Consider the following 20962-nt stretch of genomic DNA (forward strand, 5'->3'; position numbering starts at 1 on the left):
GTAAATGGGAAAAAAAAAGATATACACTCTACTGGGTGATTTCATCCATCCTAGGTCCAAATTATATTTATATACTGATGAATTGCAAATTAAGGATATGTCTAAAAGCCTATATTCTGATCTTCAGGACTTCACCTTGGTATCTCTCAGGCACCTCAAATTCTACAAGTATAAAATCTGAAATGAAGATCTTTTCCCACACTTCTATTTATTTATTTATTTATTTTCTTTTCATCTCAATGTCAACAACATCCTCCTGGTGAGTTGCTCAAGCCAGAAACCTGGTATCATCCTTGATTCATTCGTCTCCTAAATTATTGCAAGTACACACAAATATACTTCCATTCATTTAAATTTTCACAAAAATAAAATCGTGGAATTATTACAATCATTACTCCTCTATTAAGGGTTTGTTAAATGAATTTTGAAAAATACTTAGGACATTGCAGTAGTGGGTTGAAAAACAAATACTCTAGAAGAGAGTTGGCTCAGCCTCACCACTGTGGACGTCTGATAACCATTGTGGGGGGATATCCTGGGCACTGTAGGATACTTAGCAGCATCTCTGGCATCTACCCACTAGATGCCAGCAATAATCTCTATTCATGGCAGACAAATATGTCCCCAAAGGTACAAACCCCCAACAACTACCTGAATATCAAGTTAGTTACCTTATCATAGAAATTTACTTTGCTCACACTAGCTCATTATACTTACTTGGTTAAAAATGTAAGAAAATTTTGTGCCTCTGTTAGGAAGAGCATCCAGCTTAGTTCAATGTACCTCATTTAGCATCTGGTCTGCCCTCATAAAAACAACCTCCTATCAATAATGTTCAACTTCATTCCAAGGGATGAGACCTATTCACTTAGCAATATAGTAAGTTCCTTATTCAGAACATTAACGTATGTATTACTACATATGTAATATATACAGATACATATAGAGGAGATAGATAAATATTCTCACTCTTAACCTAATGTAAAATTATATAACTGGCAAAAAAAAAGTTATGTTTATATAATATAAAAATTAATTTCTATTCTTCTTCCTCCCACCATAAAATTCTGAATAACTTAAAAAACAATAGAATTACTAGAAACCAAAATCTGAACTAGAAACAAATGTTTCCCAATATTCTGGCTTACCTCCTCTGGATACCCAAGCATCACACAGTTCTATTGGGGAGGAAAATGAAGTCACTGTTTTTAGTTTAGGATTTTTTTTTTTTATATTTAGGGTTTTACTTCTTATTCTTGTAACTTCAGAATTCTGGGAGTTCAAAATTAGTGTTTACAATTAATTTGAAATCCTAAAAACAAAATTATGCTCAATTTGTTATTCTGTATAATACCTAGTATTAGGCACTCATAAATAATACAGTGGTCTCAGAGATAGATGATAGTAACTTGTATTAAGATTGCAAGAACCGGGATAAGAGAAAGTGGATAAAATTTGAAATATATTTTGAAATTAGTACTCACAGGGAGTGGCAAGGAACTAGGTATGTGGAAGAAACGAGAGGAAAGAATCAAGGATGGCACCCAGGATTCTGGCCTAGACAGCTAAAATAATATTATCTAATAAACAGTGGGAGTGTAACAGGATTTTTGTAGTTTCTTCTGCTGGTGAGGTTTTCGCTTTTTTTTTTTTTTTTTTTTTGAAACAGAGGTGCAATGAAGGGTTCAAGTTTGTATCTGTATAAACCGAGACATCTGAGAGAGACTCAAAGAGGGGCTATTAAATGGGCATTAGACAGATGAATCTTGATCTCCTAAGTGAAGTCTGGGATAGATATATAAAATTGAAAGTTGTGGCCAGGCACAGTGGCTCACGCCTGTAATCTCAGCACTTTGGGAGGCCAACATGGGTGGATCACAAGGTCAGGAGTTCGAGACCAGCCTGACCAACAATGGTGAAACCCCATCTCTTACTAAAAATACAAAATTTAGCCAGGTATGGTGGTGCGCACCTATAATTCCAGCTACTCAGGAGGCTAAGGCAGGAGAATTGCTTGAACCCGGGAGGCAGAGGTTGCAGTGAGCCGAGATTGTGCCACTGCACTCCAGCCTGAGCGACAGAATGAGACTCCATTTCAAAAAAAAAAAAAAAAAAAATTTGAAAGTTGTAGGAATATGGTTAGTTCTATTAAATCACAGAAATGGAGGACATCACCTAATATCAGAGTATCAAATTAGAGGATAAAGAATGGGCTATCAGGAAGGCCAACAGTTAGAAAGTGAGTAGAGAAAAAACAGCAAGCAGAGAAGTCTGAAAATAATGGTCATAAGAAAACACAGTAACCATATGAAAAGATCAAAGAAGTTCACAAAGTGACAGGAGGCTGACCTTTGTTTTCCAAGATAGCTGACTAAAAACATTTCCAGCATGCCTCATCCACTTAGAAAAACCAAAGTGGTATGCAGACAATCACACTTTGAATACATTATCCCACAGGAAACACAGGGTTCAACAGAAAAAGTGAAAGGAAACTCCAAAATCTGGGAATGAGAAGGAAAGCAGACAACCTGTATGGTCAAGACTGGCTGGGAACTGACAATGAATCCCCAATACAAGAGAGAGTGAGTATTTTTCTGCAGTCCACTTTCCCACTGGGGAATCATACAGTCCAAGCCACAGGAGAGCACCCTGACCCATCCAAATTCTGAATCTGATTTAGGGAGCATCCAGGAGACTATGAGAAGGAGCAGCTCCAGGGAGGCAACATGCCCTGGGTCCCACACAATTCCTGAGAACTAAGTAGCCACAGTAAGATGCCATTCTTAATCCTAGCTCTTAGCAACTATGAGTGGTCCTGGAAATCTGCAGCACCAGTCTTGGCCATTGGGGAAGATCAGGTTGCATCTTGTGGAGCAGGGGCTTGAGCAGGAATGGGGATCAATGGGGATCCCACAGCCAAAACTAAGAAGTGGACATGGCATGGGCTGCAGTCTCTGGCACTGGAACCAGGCTCCCAATGCTCCAATCCTGAGCAGGATGAGTTACTGCAGAGGCTTGGTCTTGAGCTGGGTGCTGGCTTCTGTGGCTCAAGGCTGAATTATGGGCTAGGTGCAAACTGCCATACTAACAGAACAGCCAGGTTGGCTGCCACAGCTGGGATGGGGGAGGGACAGCAGTGGTCTCATCCTCCCTGGCACCCATGGCACGACCTCAGCACAGCAACAGTCACCTCTCACCCAAGCATTTCACCAGAGGCGTGAGGACTACACTGCCTGCCCTATCCCCACGTCATAGTTCATGCATGCACTTGCCATTGGGAGGTGTTGAGTACAAGCTTGCTCAGTCTGGATCCACCCAGCTTCACCCCCCTAACCCTATGCCAACACAAACTAGTGGGGGGGGGGGGCAGGTTCTGGGTGTTCCACAACCCAATCTACCACCTGGGGCACATGAGCACTTCTAGGGGACAGAGACTGAGCATAAACACCCTACTTCTACAGTCTCAGCTGGCTCTTACCTGCAAGCACCACCTTCTGACCTAGAAGCCAGTTTGCACAACCTGTTGCAACCACTTCCAGCACAAGAGCACAGTGCATGGGAACAAGGAGAGCATCTCACCACCACTGCTACCTCTGTCTATCATCCTCACTACCCCAGCTGCTCGGGAGCTCGAGAGCCTGCTTATATGCCTGGTATACTGCTACTAAAACTGGCATCTGAGAAAGCCACCCAGATGCCCAAACATTAGCCTGCCTGGAAACTGCCAACACAGGAGCCAGCATATGCTGTCCCAGGTCACAAGGATAGACATACTTAGCACACTTCTGCTACCATTAAAACCTGATGATGGGCCCATCAGGCACTCAAGTCACAAGCACAACTTCACCACAGGCCCCGCCAAGAACCACACATTAACACAATGAAGACAGCCATATAAATTTTACACAGTCTTCACTACTGCATGCACCTGAAAGCAAAGCCAGAAGGCCTTACCCAACTAACATCATTGTCACATCTTCAAGAAAAAAGTCTTCCATCCACATGAAAGTCATTTTTTAAAAAAGAAGATGTAACTATGAAGCCAGATGAGCAGAAACCAACATAAAGATACAGAAAACATGAAAAAGCTAGGTAATATGATGGCCTCAAATGAATGCAGTAATTCTCCAGCAATAGATCCTAACCAAAGAGGAAAAAAAAAATCCTCAAAATCCCAGATAAAGAATTCAAAATACTGATTTTAAAGAAGCTCAATGAGATGCCAGAGAAATCTAAAAGCCAATACAAAGAACTCAAAAAATCAACTCAGAATACAAATAAAAACTTTTAACATGGAGATAAATATCTTTAAAAGATAAAAAGGCCAAGTATGGTGGCTAACGCCTATAATGTCAGCACTTTGGGAGGCCAAGGTAAGAGGACTGCTTGAACCCAGGTGTTTAGGACCAGTTTCGGCAACATAGCGAGAACCTGTCTCTACTAAAAATACAAACATTAGCTAGGCATGTTGGCACATGCTTGTAAATCCCAACTACTCGGGAAGCTGAGGCAGGAGGATCACTTGAGTCCAAAAGTTTGAGGTCATACTGAGCTATGATCACACCACTACACTCCAGCCTGGGCAACAGAACAAGTCTCTCTCTCTCTCCCCCACACACATGCACATACACACACACACACACACACACACACACACACACACACACAAATTCCGAAACTAAAAGATTCATTGAAGGAAATACAAAATACATTTGAAATACTAGATCAAGCAGAAGAAAGAATTTCAGAACTTGAAACACTAGATCAAGCAGAAGAAAGAATTTCAGAACTTGAAGACAGGTCTTTTGAAATAATCCAGTCAGACAGAAATAAAGAAAAAGAATAAACAAAGCTTTTTTCTTTCTTCTTTTTTTTTTGAACTTGCTTATTGCTTTTATTTATTTATTTTTTATTAGACTTTAAGTTCTGGGATCCACATGCAGAACATGCAGGTTTGTTACATAGGTATACATGTGCCATTTGAGACTACATAAAATGACCAAACTTACAAATTATTGGTATTCCTGAGGGAGATGAGAGATTAAAAGGCTTAGAAAGCCTATTTAACAAAATAAGAAATGCAACTTTTCCAAGTATAGCAAGATTTAGACATCCAGACACAAGAGACTCAGTGATCCCAAGGAAAACACAATGCAAAAAGGAGTTTGCCACAGCATATTATAATCAGACTGTCTAAGGTAAAAAGAATTCTAAAATCAGCAAGACAGCCTTCAACCACAGCCACCACTGGAGAGCAGCAGCAATGGCTCTGTGCTACACTATGGTTGTGGGCCTCAACAAAGGCCACAAGGTGACCAAGAATGTGAGCAAGCCCAGACACAGTCGTAGCCTCGGGCGCCTGACCAAACATACCAAGTGTGTGCGGGGCATGACCCGAGAGGTGTGTGGCTTCACCCCATTCGAGCGGCGTACCAAGGAGTTACTGAAGGTCTCCAAGGACAAACAGGCCCTCAAGTTCATCAAGAAAAGGGTGGGGACACACATCCTCACCAAGAGGAAGCGAGAGGAGCTGAGCAATGTCCTGGCCTCCATGAGGAAAATTACTGCTAAGAAAGACTGAGCCCCCTGCCCTGCCCTCTTCCTGAAATAAAGAACAGCTTGACCAAAAAAAATAAAATAAAATCATCAAGAGAAAAGCAGCCTATCACCTATATAAGGAAACTCCATGAGACTAACATGAGACTTCTCACCAGAAACCTTAAAAGCCAGAAGAGAAGGGAATGACATATTAAAAGTGCTGATATAAAAAAAAAAAAAAAAAAAAACAAGACTGCCAGCCAAGAACTCAATATCCAGCAATAAGCTTCATAAATAAGAAGAAATGAAGTCGTTCCCAAACATGCAAATACTGAGGAATTCATCGCCACTAAACTGGCCCTACAAGAAATGCTCAAGGAAGTCCTAAACTTGAAAGTAAAAGTAATATTCATCATCATGAAAACACACAAAAGTATAAAACTCACTGGTAAAGCAATCACACAAAGGAGGAAGAAAAAGAAATCAGATGACACCACTACAAAATTCCACCAAACTACAAAGACAAACATTCCAAGAAAAAAACAGAGAATTTATAAAACTGGAAAATGATTAACAGTATGACAAGAACAAACCCTCACATATCAATATAAACCTTGAAAATAAATGAATTAAATGCCCCATTTAAAAGATACAGATTGGCAAAATAGATTTTAAAAATATAATCCAACTATATGATGCTTACAAGAAACTCACATTACTTGTAAAGACACATATAGACCAAAAGTAAAGAAGTAGAAAGACAATCCACACAAACAAAATCCAAAAGTGAGCAGCACTAGCTGTACTTGCATCAATTAAATCAGATATTAAATAAAAGACGGTTAAAAAAAAGACAAAGAACGTCATTCTATAATAAAGGGATCAATTTGGCAAGAGGTTATAACAATTTTAAATTTATATGCACCCAACACTGGAGCACCCAGATCCATAAAACAAATATCACTAGGCCTAAAGAGAGAGATAGATACAATAATGGTGGGAGACTTCAACACACCACTCACAGCATCAGACTGATCATCTAGACAGGAAACCAACAAAGAAACATTAGATGTAAATTGGACTTTACACCAAACGGACCTAACAAATTTACAGAATATTCTGCACAACAACTGCAGAATATACACTTTTTCGATGAGCACATGGAACATTCTCCAAGATAAACCACATGTTAGGCCATAAAGCAAGTATCAACAAATGTTTAAAAATGAAATCCTATCAATTATTTTCTCATACCACAGTGGATAGAAATCAATACAAAAAGGAACTTCAGAAACTATACAAACACATGGATGTTACACAAGCTCCTGAACAATCACTGGATCAAAGAAGAAATTAATACAAAAGATTAAAATTTTTTTGAAACAAATGAAAATGTAAACACAACAAACCAAAACCTGTGGGATATAGCAAAAGCAGTGGTAAGAGGGAAATTTATAGCATTAAATGCCTATTATTAAAAAAGAAGATTATAAATTATCAACCTAACAATGCATCTCAAAAAACTAGAAAATCAAGAACAAACCATACTCAAAACTAGCAGAATTTGAAATAACGAAGATCACAGTAGAACTAAATGTAATAGAGACCAAAATACGATACAAAGTATTTAAAAAACAGTTGATTCTGCAAAAAGATAAATAAAACTGATAAACCAGTAGCTAGACTAACCTAGAAGAGAGATGAACCAAATAAACACAATGAGAAATAAAAAAGGAAACATTACAACTGATAACACAGAAACACAATAGATCATCAGAAACTATTATGAACAACTATATACTCACAAACAAGAAAACCTAAAGGAAAGAGATAAATTCCTGGAAACATACAACCTACCAAGATTGAACAAGGAAGAAATAGAAAATCTAAACAGGCCAATAATGAACAGCAACATTGAATCAGTAGTAAAAAAAAAAAAAAAAAAAAAAAATCCTGACAAAGACAAGCTCAGGGATTGTTGAGGGAGCTTCGCTGAGGGATTCACAGCCAAATTCTATCAAATATAAAAAGAAGTAATACCACTCCTCCTGAAACTGTTCCAAAAAATTGAAGAGGAGAGTATTCTCCCTAATTCATTCCATGAGGTCACTATCACCCTAATACCAAAACTGGACAAGGACACAACAACCAAAAAAGGCAAAGAGTAGACCAACATCCCTGATGAACATTCATGCAAGAATCCTCAACAAAATACTAGTAAATTGAATACAGGACATCAAAAAGATAATGCACTGTATCAGTTCATTTTCATGCTGCTGATAAAGACATACCTGAGACTAGGCAATCTACAAAAGAAAGAGGTTTATTGGACTTACAGTTCCACATGGCTGGGGAGGCCTCACAATCATGGTGGAAGGCAAGGAGGAGCAAGTCACATCTTACATGAATGATAGCAGACAAAGAGCTTGTGTAGGGAAACCCCCATTTTTGAAACCATCGGATGTCATGAGACTCATTCACTGTCACAAGAACAGCACAGGAATGACCCACCCCCATGATTCAACCATCTCCCACTGGATCCCTTCCACAATACATGGGAATTATGGGAGCTATAAGATGAGATTTTGGTGAGGACACAGAGCCAAACCATATCATACACCATGATCAAGTGGGTTTACACCAAGGATACAAAGATGGTTCAGTATATGCAAATTAATAAATGTAATATATCACATAAACAGAATTAAGGACAAAAAGCATATGATCATCTCAATAGATGCAGAAAAAGCATTTGATAAAATTAAGCTTCCGGTCATGATAAAACCCCTCAACAAACTAGGCATAGAAGGAACATAACTCAAAAAAATAAAGGCCATATACAACAAACACACATATCATACCTACAACCCACATACCATACAACAAACCCACGTATCATACTGAATGGGGAAAAGCTGAAGGCCTTCCCTCTAAGATCTACAACAAGACAAAGATGCCCACTTTCACCACTGTTATTGAATATAGTACTGGAAGTCCTAGCCAGAGCAACTGGGCAAGAGAAAGAAATAAAACACATCCAAATCAAAAAGAAGGAAGTCAAAGTATCGCTGATCGCTGATGATATGATCTTATATCTACAAACCCTAAAGGCTCACCAAAAAAACTCTTAGATTTGATAAATATAAAGTTTCAGGATACAAAAATAAACATATAAAACACAGTAGCATTTCTATATACCAATAATGATCTCACTGAGAATGAAATCAAGAAGTCAATCCTATTTACCATACCTACCAAAAAAATAAAATACCTAGGAATAAATTTAACCAAAGAGGTGAAAGATCTCTACAAGGAAAACTATAAAACACAGGTGAAAGAAATTGAAGATGACAAAAACAAATGGAAAGATATCTCATGCTCATGGATCAGAAGAATTAATATTGTTAAAATGACCATATTACCCAAAGCAATCTACAGGTTCAATGCAATCCCTACCAAAATACCAACACCATTTTTTCACAGAATTAGAAAAAAAAAATCATAAAATTCATATAGAACCAAAAAGGAGTCCAAATAGCCAAAGCATTGGTCTTTTGCAACAACATGGATAGAACTGAAGGTCATTATCTTAAGTGAAACAAACGAGACACAGAAAGACAAATATCACATGTTCTCACTCACTCATTTTTTAGTGAATGCTAAAAAATGGTGTATACATAGATATAGAGAGCAGAGTGATAGACAATGGAGACTCAGAAGGGTGACAGAGTGGGAGAGGGTTATATAATAAGAAATCACCTAATGGGTACAATGTATGTTATTTGGGTGACAGATTCTCTGAATCCCCTAACTGGACTACTATGCATGTAATAAATTCACACTTGTACCCCATAAATTATATAAATATTTAATGGAAAAAAAAAAAAAAAAAAGAACAGCCACACTGGAAAACAGTCTGGTATGCTTTTACAAAGATAAATATGGTCTTAATTCAGCAATTGCAAGCCTGGGTATTTACTCAAATCAGTTCAAAACAAATGTCTACACAAAGTCTTCACACTAACAATTATAGCAGCTTTATTCATAATTGCCAAAATTTCGAAACAAACAAGATGCATCTTTCAATAGGTAAATGAATAAACTGTGGAATATCCATACAATGGAATCACTTCCAGGAAATGAGCTTTCAAGCCATGAAAAGACATGGAGAGACCTTAACATATATTGCTTCTTGAAAGAAGCCAGTCTGAAATGTCTACATATGCTAGGATTCCTAGGAAATATCGTTCTGGGAAGAGTAAAACTATGGTGATAGTAGAAAGATCAATGGTTGCCATGGATTTGGGAGGAAAAGAGGGAATAAGGGAAGAGGAAGAGAGTATTAGTCCATTTTCACACTGCTATAAAGAACTACCAGAAACTGGGTAATTTATAAAGAAAAGAGGTTTAATTGACTCACAGTCCACATAGCTTGGAGGCCTCAGGAAACTTACAATCATGGCAGAAGGCAAAGGAAGAGCAAGCACCTTCTTCACAAGATGGGGGGCAGGGCAGGGGAACTGCTACACAATTATAAACCATCAGATCTTGTAAGAACTCACTCACTACCATGAGAGAAGCATGAGGGAAACCAGTCCCATGACCCAATCACTTCTCACCAGGTCCCTCCCCTGACATATAGTGATTACAATTTGATATGAGACCTGAGTGGGGACACAGAGCTAAACCATATCATTCTGCCACAGCCCTTCCCAAATCTCATTTCCTTATCACACTGCAAAATACAATTATTCCACCTCAACAGACCCCAAATGTCTTAACTAATTCCAGCATTAAGTCAAAAGTCCAACTCCAAAGTCTCATCTGAGACAAGGCAAGTCCCATTCTGCCTATGAGTCTGTAAAATCAAAAGCAAGTTAGTTACTTCCTATATACAATGGGGGTACAGGCATTATATAAATACACACGTTCCAAATGAGAGAAATTGGCCAAAATGAAAGGGCCTCAGGCCCCGTGCAAGTCCAAAATACAATGAGGAAGTCATTAAAACTTGAAGTTCCAAAATAATCTCCTTTGACTCCATGTCTCACATCCAGGGTACACTGATGCAAGGGGTGGGTTCCCAAGGCCTTGGGTTCCCAAGGCCTTGCATAGCTCTACCCTTGTGGGTCTTTAGGGTATAGCCCCGTGGCTAGTTTCAGGGGCTGGCATTGAGTGCTTGCAGCTTTTCCAGGTGCTTGGTACAGGCTGTCAGTCTGGAGGTATGGAGGATAGTGGCCATCTTCTCACAGCTTCACTAGGCAGTGCCTCAATGGGGACTCTGTGTGAGTCTCCAACCCCACATTTCCCCTCTATACTATCCTAGTAGAGGTTACCCATGAGGGCTCTGGCCCTGCAGCAGACTTCTTCCTGGACATTCAGACATTACCATACAGCTTCTGAAATCTAGGCAGAGGTTCCCAAACCCCAGTTCCTGTCTTCTAAGCACCCACAGGCTGAACACCATGTGGAGGCCATCAAGGCTTGAGGCTTGCACCCTCTGAGGCAACATTATGAGCTGTGCCTTGGCCCCTTTTAACCACAGCTGAAGCTGGAGTGGCTGGGACACAGAGCACCATGTCATGAGGCTGCACAGAGCAATAGGGCCCTGGGCCCAGCCTGTGAAACCATTTTTCCCTCCTAGGCCTCCAGACCTGTGATGGGAAGGGCTATTGTGAAGATCTCTGAAATGCCCTGGAGACATTTTCCCCATGATTTTGACAATTAACATTTGGCTCCTTTTTACTTACGCAAATTTCTGCAGCAGGTTTGAATTACTTCCCAGTAAATGGGTTTTTCTTTTCCATCATATAGGCTTCAAATTTTCCAAACTTTTATGCTTTTCTTCCCTTTTAAACATTAAGTTCCAATGTCAGACTACCTCTTTGTGAATGCATATGACTGAACACTTTCAGAAACAGCCAGGTCACATCTTGAATGCTTTTCTACTTAGAAATTTCTTCTACTAGATACCCTAAATCATGTCTCTTAAGTTCAAAGTTCCACAGATCACTAGGGCAGGAGCAAAATGCCATCAGTCTCCTTGTTAAAGCACAGCAAGAATGACCTTTACTTCAGTTCCAGTAAGTTCCTCATCTCCATCTGAGACCACCTCAGCCTGGATTTCATTGTCCACATCACTATCACATTTTGGTCATAACAATTCAACAAGTCTCTAGGGAGTTCCAAACTTTCCCACATCATATTCCTGTCTTCTTCTGAGCCCTCCAAACTGTTCCAACTTCTGCCCATTACCCAGTTCCAAAGTTGCTTCCATATTTTCAAGTATCTTTATAGCAATGCCCCACTTCTTTAGCAACAATTTTCTGTATTAGTCCATTCTCACACTGTGATATAAAACCACCTGAGAATGGGTAATTTATAAAGAAAAGAGGTTTAATTGACACACAGTTCTGCATGGCTGGGGAGGCCTTAGGAAACACAATCATGGCAGAAGGTGAAGAAGAAGCAAGCACCTTCTTCACAAGGCAGAGGGCAGGAGGAGAATGCTACACACTTATAAACCATCAGATCTCATAAGAACTCACTATCATGAGAACAGTATTGGGGAAACTGCTCTCATGATCCAATCACCTCCTACCAGGTCCCTACCCCGACACATGGTGGTTACAATTCAATATGAGATTTGGGTGGGGACCCAGAGCTAAACCATATCAAAGAGTGATTAATACATGGAACACAGAATTTTCAGGGCAGTTACACTCTTCTATGTGATACTGTGATGATGCATACATGACACATGCATTTGTCAAAACACATACAACTATACAACACAAAGACTGAACCCTAATGTATAGACTTTAATAATAAAGTATAGCTTCATCCATTTTCGTAATCATCAAGTGTACCATATATTGGTTCGTTAATTGTAAAAACACATTACAAAAATATAAGATGCTAAAAATAGGAAAACTATGAGCTAGAGAAAAGGAGTATGGGGTAACTGTACTATCTGCTCAATTTTTTTGTAAACCTAAAACTTCTGAAAAATAACATATGAAAAAAGCAAATAAACTACAAAAAAGGGGCAGAAAAAAATACTAAACCATCAGTATTAATAACAAGAATAATTTAATGATATAAATAATATCAAGACATTACTAATCTACACATTTTTCATAATCCTTTATGTTCATTCCCCTTCAAATAAAAGATTATTTAGTTAAATTACAAAGTAACATTATAAGCTCCCTTAGGGAATTTAATTAAATGTGCATTCATAAACTATTTTCTGGATGATTCCATGTATTTATTTACTAAATACCATTTAAAATTATAATTATTATTCTTATTTAATGGAGTTAAATCAAATAAAGAACAATAAATCTTGTTGGGAACAGGCCCCCAAATCTGGCCATGAACTGGCCCCAAAACTGGCCATTAACAAAATCTCTGCAGCACTGTGACATGTTCGTGATGGCCATGAAGCCCACGCTGGAAGGTTGTGGGCTTGCCGAAATAAGGGCAAGGAACACCTGGCCCACCCAGGGTGGAAAACCGCTTAAAGGTGTTCCTGAACCACAAACAATAGCTTGAGCGATCTGTGCCTTAAGGAGATGCTCCTACCACAGATTACTAGTCAGACCCATCCCTTTATTTCAGTCCATCCCTTTGTTTCCTGCAAGGAATACTTTTAGTTAATCTATAATCTATAGAAACAATGCTTATCACTAGCTTGCTGTCAATAAATATGCAGGTAAATCTCTGTTCAAGGGTCTCAGCTCTGAAGGTTGTGAGACCCCTGATTTCCCACTCCACACTCTATATTTCTGTGTGTGTGTCTTTAATTCCTCTTGCGCCACTGGTTTAGGTTCTGCACAACTGAGCTGGTCTCAGCAAAATCTAATTCTTAGGTGTTTCAGACTTTAAATCAGTATGAACGTCCTTTTTAAAGTACTGAGTAAATACAGTAACAGTGCCAAAAAAAATACAACCATGGAAAGCAAGATGGGAAATAACACAAAACTATTTGTATCTTAATTTCTTGAACTATCTCACACTAACAGCATCTCATATTTTCCATCAAAAAAGTGAAGATTAACTTTTCTATCACTATAATGAATAAAATTTAAACTGATTTAAAATGTTTATCTTGTGATATACAATAAAGGAGCTTTTTAAACATTAAAAATCACTTAATTAACATGTATACTAGGGCAACTAGAAAAATATGACTAATAATAAACAAATAATTGAGAAATACATGCAAAACTGGTATTTTAATTGAGTTCCAGCAAAAAAATTAAATAAATAAAAATTCCACCTAAAAATTGGGGGAAAAAAACAGCTGGCTGTAGTCGGTAGCCGGTTGGGATTACATGCCTGTAATCCCAACACTTTGGGAGGCCCAGGTTGGGGGACAATTTGAGCCCAGGTGTTCCAGACCAGCCTGGGCAATATGGCAAAACCCTATCTTTACAAAAACATACAAAAAGTAGCTGGGCTTGGTGCATGTCTGTAGTTCCAGCTACTCTTAAGGTGGAAGGATGGTTTGAGCCCAGGAGGTTGAGGCTGCAGTGAGCCATGATCATGCCACTGCACTCATGCCTGGGTGACAGAGTGAGACCCTGTCTTTTTCAAAAAATAAAAATAAATAAAAATTGGAAAACTGCTCATTTATTCCTCCATGGGAGATTCACTTCACAACAGTTTCAAAGCCTATTTTCTTAGGCAACAAACAGTACTTGGGAAAAGACAATCATAAAATTATAAAAATGTTTCACCTTTTCCACATAAAAAAGGACATTAAAATGTGTATTTATCTTCCTATCGTAGGCTGAAGATATCAGATCCTAATTCTGGAACCCGTAAGTGTTATCTTATATGCTAAAGTTTTTACAGATGTAATTAAGAATCTTGTGATGAGATTAGCCTGCATCATCCATGTGGACTCTAAATGCCATCACATGTATCCTTGTAAGAGGAAAGCAGCGGGTAAACTACACAGACTGAAGAGGGAGTCACGTGGAGAAGGAGGCAGCCACTGGAATAATTCTGCCACACAATGCCAGTAGCCATCAGAAGCTGGAAGAGGCAAGGAATGGATTCTCCCCTAGAGCCTCCCCATAGAGAGTGCAGCCCTGCCAAAACCTTGATTTTAGCTCAATTAAATTCGCTTCTAACTTCCAGTCTCCAAACCTGTGAGTGACTAAATTTGTTTTTTAAATCATTAAGTTTGTGATAATTTGTTATGGCAGGCACAAGAAACTAATACACACCATAATGATAGTTTATTGGAATTAATAAGAGAATGATTGTAAATATTTTTAATTATATAGCTGTGTATTTTTTTCTTGTGCAGTATCGATACCTCAGTTAATTAGTATCCAAAGGGATAAGCACCTTTATAACCACTGAGTTGTTTTTCTTGTCTCATTTTTAATCATAAAATCCAGTATTGGCAGTAAATCAACAGTAGACAGATTGCTATGTATTGTTTACCGCCTTCCTTCAAGACATTCCTTGTAAAACTGCTGGGAGTCTATTAGAGACCTTGGTCAATAATCTTAAGTAACCCAATCTAAATTATGTTCTGTATCACTCTTGAGCTTGAGAGACCAAGGAAGCTAGAGAAGGAGAGGAGTCAGATGGAATGGAAATCTGTTTGCTGTCTCCCAAGCTGCACCCACAGAGCCACAGATTGGTCTATCTGCTGCCCATTGCAATTCCTGGCCCACTGGCTACCATTTCTGCCAAATATACAAAATGACTTTCAGAAATTATACTATTATACTGTACTAATTATAGTCTTATCATATTCAGTGTACAAACGGGTAGAGAGAGTTTTTTGCACAAATTGTTAAACTTGAGTTTAAGTGCTGTTTAATAATATAGAGTAGCATAGTCTCTCCTTTTTAAAAAAAATCCTAGGTAATATTTGAAAGCCTGACACACTTTTACCTCTGGCCCTAAAAATGCCATCACATGTATCCTTATAAGAGGAAAGCAGAGGGAAATTAAACAGACACATTAAGGAGAGGGCCATGTGATTTTTACCTCTGATAAAATTCCTAATAATGAAGTGTGCTGTTTGAACACATCTTCATCATTACAGTAATCACCATAGAATTGTCTGCTTGAAGGAACATGGGAGTTAATAGAGAAATAACTTGAAATCAGAACTCTAACTTCACATCAAGAATAACCTAAGTGGAATTGAAGGAAATATTATACACAGACAACCTATATGCTAGATCACAATACCATGCACTTTGCATAGATTATTTCTAATCCTTTTAACAATTTGGTAAGGTAGTTACTGTTTCTCATTTAACATGTTGATATGGTTTGGCCGTGTCCCCACCAAAATCTCATCTTGAATTCCCATGTGTTGTGGGAGGGACCCAGTGGGAGTTAATTGAATCATAGGGGCAAGTCTTGCCCATGCTGTTCTCATGATAGTGAATAAGTCTCACAAGATCTGATGGTTTTAAAAAGGGGAGGTTCCCTGCACAAGCTCTATTCTCTTGTCTGCCACCATGTGAGATGTGCCTTTTACCTTCCACCATGATTGTGAGGTCTCCTCAGCCACATGGAACTGTAAGTCCAATAAACCTCTTTCTTTTGTAAATTGCCCAGTCTCGAGTATGTTTTTATCTGCAGCATGAAAATGGACGAATACAGTAAATTGGTACCAGTAGAGTGGGGCACTGCTGAAAAGATACCCAAAAATGTGGAAGTGACTTTGGAACTGGGTAACAGGCAGAAGTTGGAACAGTTTGGAGGGCTCAGAAGAAGACAGGAAAATGTGGGAAAGTTTGGAACTCCCTAGAAACTTGTTGAATGGTTTTGACCAAAATGCTAATAATGATATGGACAATGAAATCAGGCTGAGGTGATCTCAGATGGAGATGAGGAACTTGTTGGGAACTGGAGCAAAGGTGACACTCTTGTTATGTTTTAGCAAAGAGACTGGTGGCATTTTGCCCCTGCCCGAGAGATTTGTGGAACTCTGAACTTGAGAGAGATGATTTAGAGTATCTGGTGGAAGAAATTTCTAGGCAGCAAAGCATTCAAGAGGTGACTTGGGTGTCGTTAAAAGCACTCAGTTTTAAAAGGGAAACAGCATACAAGTTTGGAAAATTTGCACCCTGACAATGTGATAGAAAAGAAAATCCCATTTTCTGAGGAGAAATTCAAGCTGGCTGCAGAAATTTGCATAAGTATCCAGGACCCGAATGTTAATCCCCAAGAAAATGGGGAAGATGTCTCCAGGGCATGTCAGAGGTCTTCACAGCAGCCCATCCTATCACAGGTCTGAAAGCCTAGGATGAAAAAACGGTTTCGTGGGCCAGGCCCAGGGTCCCTGTACAGTGTGCAGGCTAGGGACTTGTTGCCCTGTGTCCCAGCCACTCCAGGCATGACTATAAGGGGCCAAGGTACAGCTTGGGCCGTGGCTTCAGAGGGTGCAAGCCCCAAGCCATGGCAGCTTCCATGTGGTGCTGAGTCTGCGGGTGCACAGAAGTCAAGAATTGAGGTTTGGGAACCTCTACCTAGATTTCAGAGAATGTATGGAAATGCCTGTATGTCCAGGCAGAACGTTGCTGCAGGGGTGGGGACCTCATGGAGAACCTCTGCTAGGGCAGTGCAGAAAGGAAATGTGGGGTCGGACCCTCCACACAAAGTCGCCACTGGGGCACCGCCTAGTGGAGCTATGAGAAGAGGGCCACCGTTCTCCAGACCCCACAACGGTAGATCCACCGACAGCTTGCACCATACATCTGGAAAAGCCACAGACACCCGGTGCCAGCTTATGAAAGCAGCCAGGAGGGAAGCTGTACCCTGCTAAGCCACAGGGGCTGAGCTGCCCAAGACCATAGGAACCCACCTCTTGCATCAGCGTGACCTGGATGTGAGACATGGAGTCAAAGGGGATCATTCTCGAACTTTAAGATTTGACTCCCCCACTGGATTTCAAACTTGTACAGGACTGTAGCCCCTTCATTTTGGCCAAATTCTCCCATTTGGAATGGCTGTATTTACTCAATGCCTGTATCCCCATTGTAACTAGGAAATACTCACTTTTGATTTTACAGGCTCATAGCCAAAAGGGTCTTGCCTTGTCTCAGATGAGACTTCGGCGTGTGGACTTTTGAGTCAATACTGAAATGAGTTAAGACTTTGTGTGACTGTTGGGAAGGTATGATTGGTTTTGAAATGTGAGGACATGAGATTTGAGAGGGGTCAAGGGCAGAATTATGTGGTTTGGCTGTGTTCTCACTCAACTCTCCTCTTGAATTCCCATGTGTTGTGGGAGGGAACTGATGGAAAATAACTGAATCATAGGGGCAGGTCTTTCCCGTGCTGTTCTCATGACAGTAAGTCTTATGAGATCTGATGGTTTTAAAAAGGGGAGGTTCCCTGCACAAGCTCTGTTCTCTTGTCTGCCACCATGTGAGAAGTGCCTTTCACCTTCTGCCATGATTGTGAAGCCTCCCCAGCCATGTGGAACTGTAAGTCCAACAAATTTCTTTCTTTTGTAAATTGCCCAGTCTCAGGTATGTCTTTATCAGCAGCATGAAAACAGACTAATACACATATGAAGCAAAGATACACTCAATGACATGCCTTCCCAAAGCTAAAAAAAAGTTAAAAGCTAGTAATAACTGACAGCGCTGGGATTCCAAACTCATGTGTCTTCAAAGTCTATGTTCTATGTGTGATTTTCCAGTCCTCTAACACACTACCGCGACCTTCTGTCCCACATCTCAAATATTCTGTCCCACTGCAACCACAAACCAGGGTCTGAAGAATTCTAAATCTCCTAACAACATCCACACACACCCCCAAGATTGCTTCTTGCAATAGGAGGCAGAATGTAAATCTCACTGCTAGGTTCAATTTTTGTTTCAGACAATAACGAACACGATTATAAAGCCCTTAGCTGTTCCTAATTTACCAATTCAAAATTGTTTCATCTGAGATGACACACAGCTTTCTCGGATACTTAAAAAGATGGGCTGTTATTACTTTTTCAATATTTTTAACCAATTCAATAAACAAGGATTAAATAAAATTAGTCAAACAAATTTTGTCTAAAGGAGGATAACATCTTATAGACAAAATCATTGTGCTGAGTACCTGTCAAGAACTCTGAAGGGTCGGATTTTACCCTACTTGTAAGCCAGTATGTTAGCCTAACACTGTTGTATAGATGCTAGCAGAAAACATGAGACTCCTGTGTGAGAGACAGAGCCCTTTATTGCTCACAACACAGCAAGTGGCATGAACAGCATATTTGGCTCAGTTCCCCTTACTCCCCAAAATCTCATAGAGGCAACATTGATGGGCCCAGATGGATGCATACACATGCAATATTATCACATTATAGGAAAGGAACCTGAGCTGAGGAAACTCAAATCTTTTATCATAGTAACCATGTCTGCCTTTTGTTCTAAGGGAGACATTATCTTAATTTTATTGGACTTAATTAAGCATGATTGTCTTTTGCTTTTGGAGAGAAATACTATCTAATTCGTCCTGCCTTTGCTTTGGTTTGTTTTTGTTTTATTTATTTGGTTTTTAAGAAAGTATCTTGCTTTGTCGCCTAGGCTGGAGTGCAGTGGTGAGATCACAGCTCACTGCAGCCTTGACCTCCCAGGCTAAAGCGGTCCTATTGCCTCAGCCTCCTAAGTAGCTGGGACTACAAGCATACACCACCATGCTTGGCTATTTTTTTAAGAAACAGGGTCCTGGCCGGGAGCAGTGGCTCATATCTATAATCCCAATACTTTGGGAGGCCAAGGAGGGTGGATTGCTTGAGTCTAGGAGCCTGAGACCAGCCTGGGCAACATGGCAAAACTCCATTTCTACAAAAAATACAAAAAAATAGCTGGGTGTGGTGGCATGGACCTATAGTCCCAGCTACTTGGGAGGCTGAGGCAGGAGGATCACCTGAGCCTGGGGAGGTTGAGGCTGTGGTAAGCCGAGTGTGCCACTGCACTCCAGCCTGGGAAACAGAGCAAGACACTGTCTCCAAAAAAAAAAAAAAAAAAAAAAAAGGTGGGGGGGACAGGGTCTTGCTATGTTGCCCAGGCTGGTCTCAAATTCCTGGGCTCAAGCAATCCTCCTGCCTTGGCCTCCTAAAGTGTTGGGATTACAGGTGTGAGCCACTGCATCCAGTCTGCACTTTGCTCTGAAGGCAAACAGTATGTTTATCTTGCAAAGCTGTTCACTGTACCAACATCATTGAAAATACAGTTCAGAACACAGGGCAGTTAGTGCCTCACTTGTAAGATGTGCAGAAATACAAAGCCATGGTGAACTGTCTTTGAACAGTGCCATTCCTTTTCCAGCAGGGCTTAGAAGTTGCAGCCTAACCACAGAAAACATGCAAGGTAAAATATTCAAATATCTTAATATCAAATTATCTGTGGTCCTGCATTTCCAGAGTCTGTGACAAAGGCAAGCAAATTCTTATCCTCACCTTGCAAGCCTCATTCTCCATATTTGCCAGGTAGCATCCTGACTTGACTCATAGCCTTTATCATCCATTTGACAAAATTCCATTAAACATTAACTATAAATTAAGCATCAGATGTTAGGGTAAATCAAAAGCTCAACCAGATACCAACTCTAGGTAATATCGATTCTTATTCCACTCCAACACCAAATAATTCCTGCTTAGATAGTAACACTTCAGTGAAAGAATGCAAAAAGAAAAACCTCCATTTGGTTCTAGTAAAATTGTAGTTTCTATAATATAAAGCTCTTGTGGCTAGACCAATACAGCATCATCCTTGGGGTATGTCTCAAAGTTCACAGAAGTCTCACTGACTAAAAAAGAGGGGAGACGAACACTAGACTGGATCTGAACTGCATTTCTGAATCCACTACTACCTATTAAATAGTGCCAAAATCACTTAATTCCTCACTATTTCAGAGCTATTGGTAATGACTAAATATTCTGCAACAACCTAAAATCCCTAGAAGAAATAATCAATAGAAATGAAGGGAAAATTGTCGACTTGTACATAATGATAGGTAATGTTCATAAAGATAGAAAATAAAATGATGGAAATTAGACCATTATATTCATTTCTTGTAACATAAAAAATATATAGCAGAAATATGTCTTCAGGAGAGTGCATAAAATCAACCAACTCAGATACTTATTTCCTAACATGAAAATGAAATAATTAAATTTTCTCTGTTCTTTGGTAACTATTAATATTATTACTCAAAGTTGAGCAGTTACAGTATATAAAATCTGATTAATATGTTCTTAAATGTTAGCAATTTCTCATCTATTTTTCTTTCTAAAAGAACTGTTAAGACTAGAAACAAATGCAGCAAGAAAACACCAAAAAAGAAGGCACCACAGCTGTCTATCGATGCAAGGATGGAAAGTGTCTTTGAAATATTAGAGACTGATATTGGACGGCGCCTGATGGGAAATGACAAC

General features: G+C 39.5%; 2 protein-coding genes across 2 annotated transcripts in view; one reads left to right on the forward strand and one right to left on the reverse strand.

The window, feature by feature from the left end:
* The window catches only part of LRCH2 (leucine rich repeats and calponin homology domain containing 2), a 130763-nt gene that overhangs the window by 88694 nt on the left and 21107 nt on the right, over positions 1-20962 (reverse strand). The window lies entirely within an intron of this gene.
* On the forward strand, positions 5264-5581 carry LOC104656308 (60S ribosomal protein L36). Its single transcript, XM_010355911.1, has one exon. It carries the CDS (start codon positions 5264-5266, stop codon positions 5579-5581), a length of 318 nt encoding a protein of 105 aa, XP_010354213.1.

This window comes from Rhinopithecus roxellana, chromosome 7 (assembly GCF_007565055.1).
Source record: "Rhinopithecus roxellana isolate Shanxi Qingling chromosome 7, ASM756505v1, whole genome shotgun sequence".
Taxonomy (NCBI): domain Eukaryota; kingdom Metazoa; phylum Chordata; class Mammalia; order Primates; family Cercopithecidae; genus Rhinopithecus; species Rhinopithecus roxellana.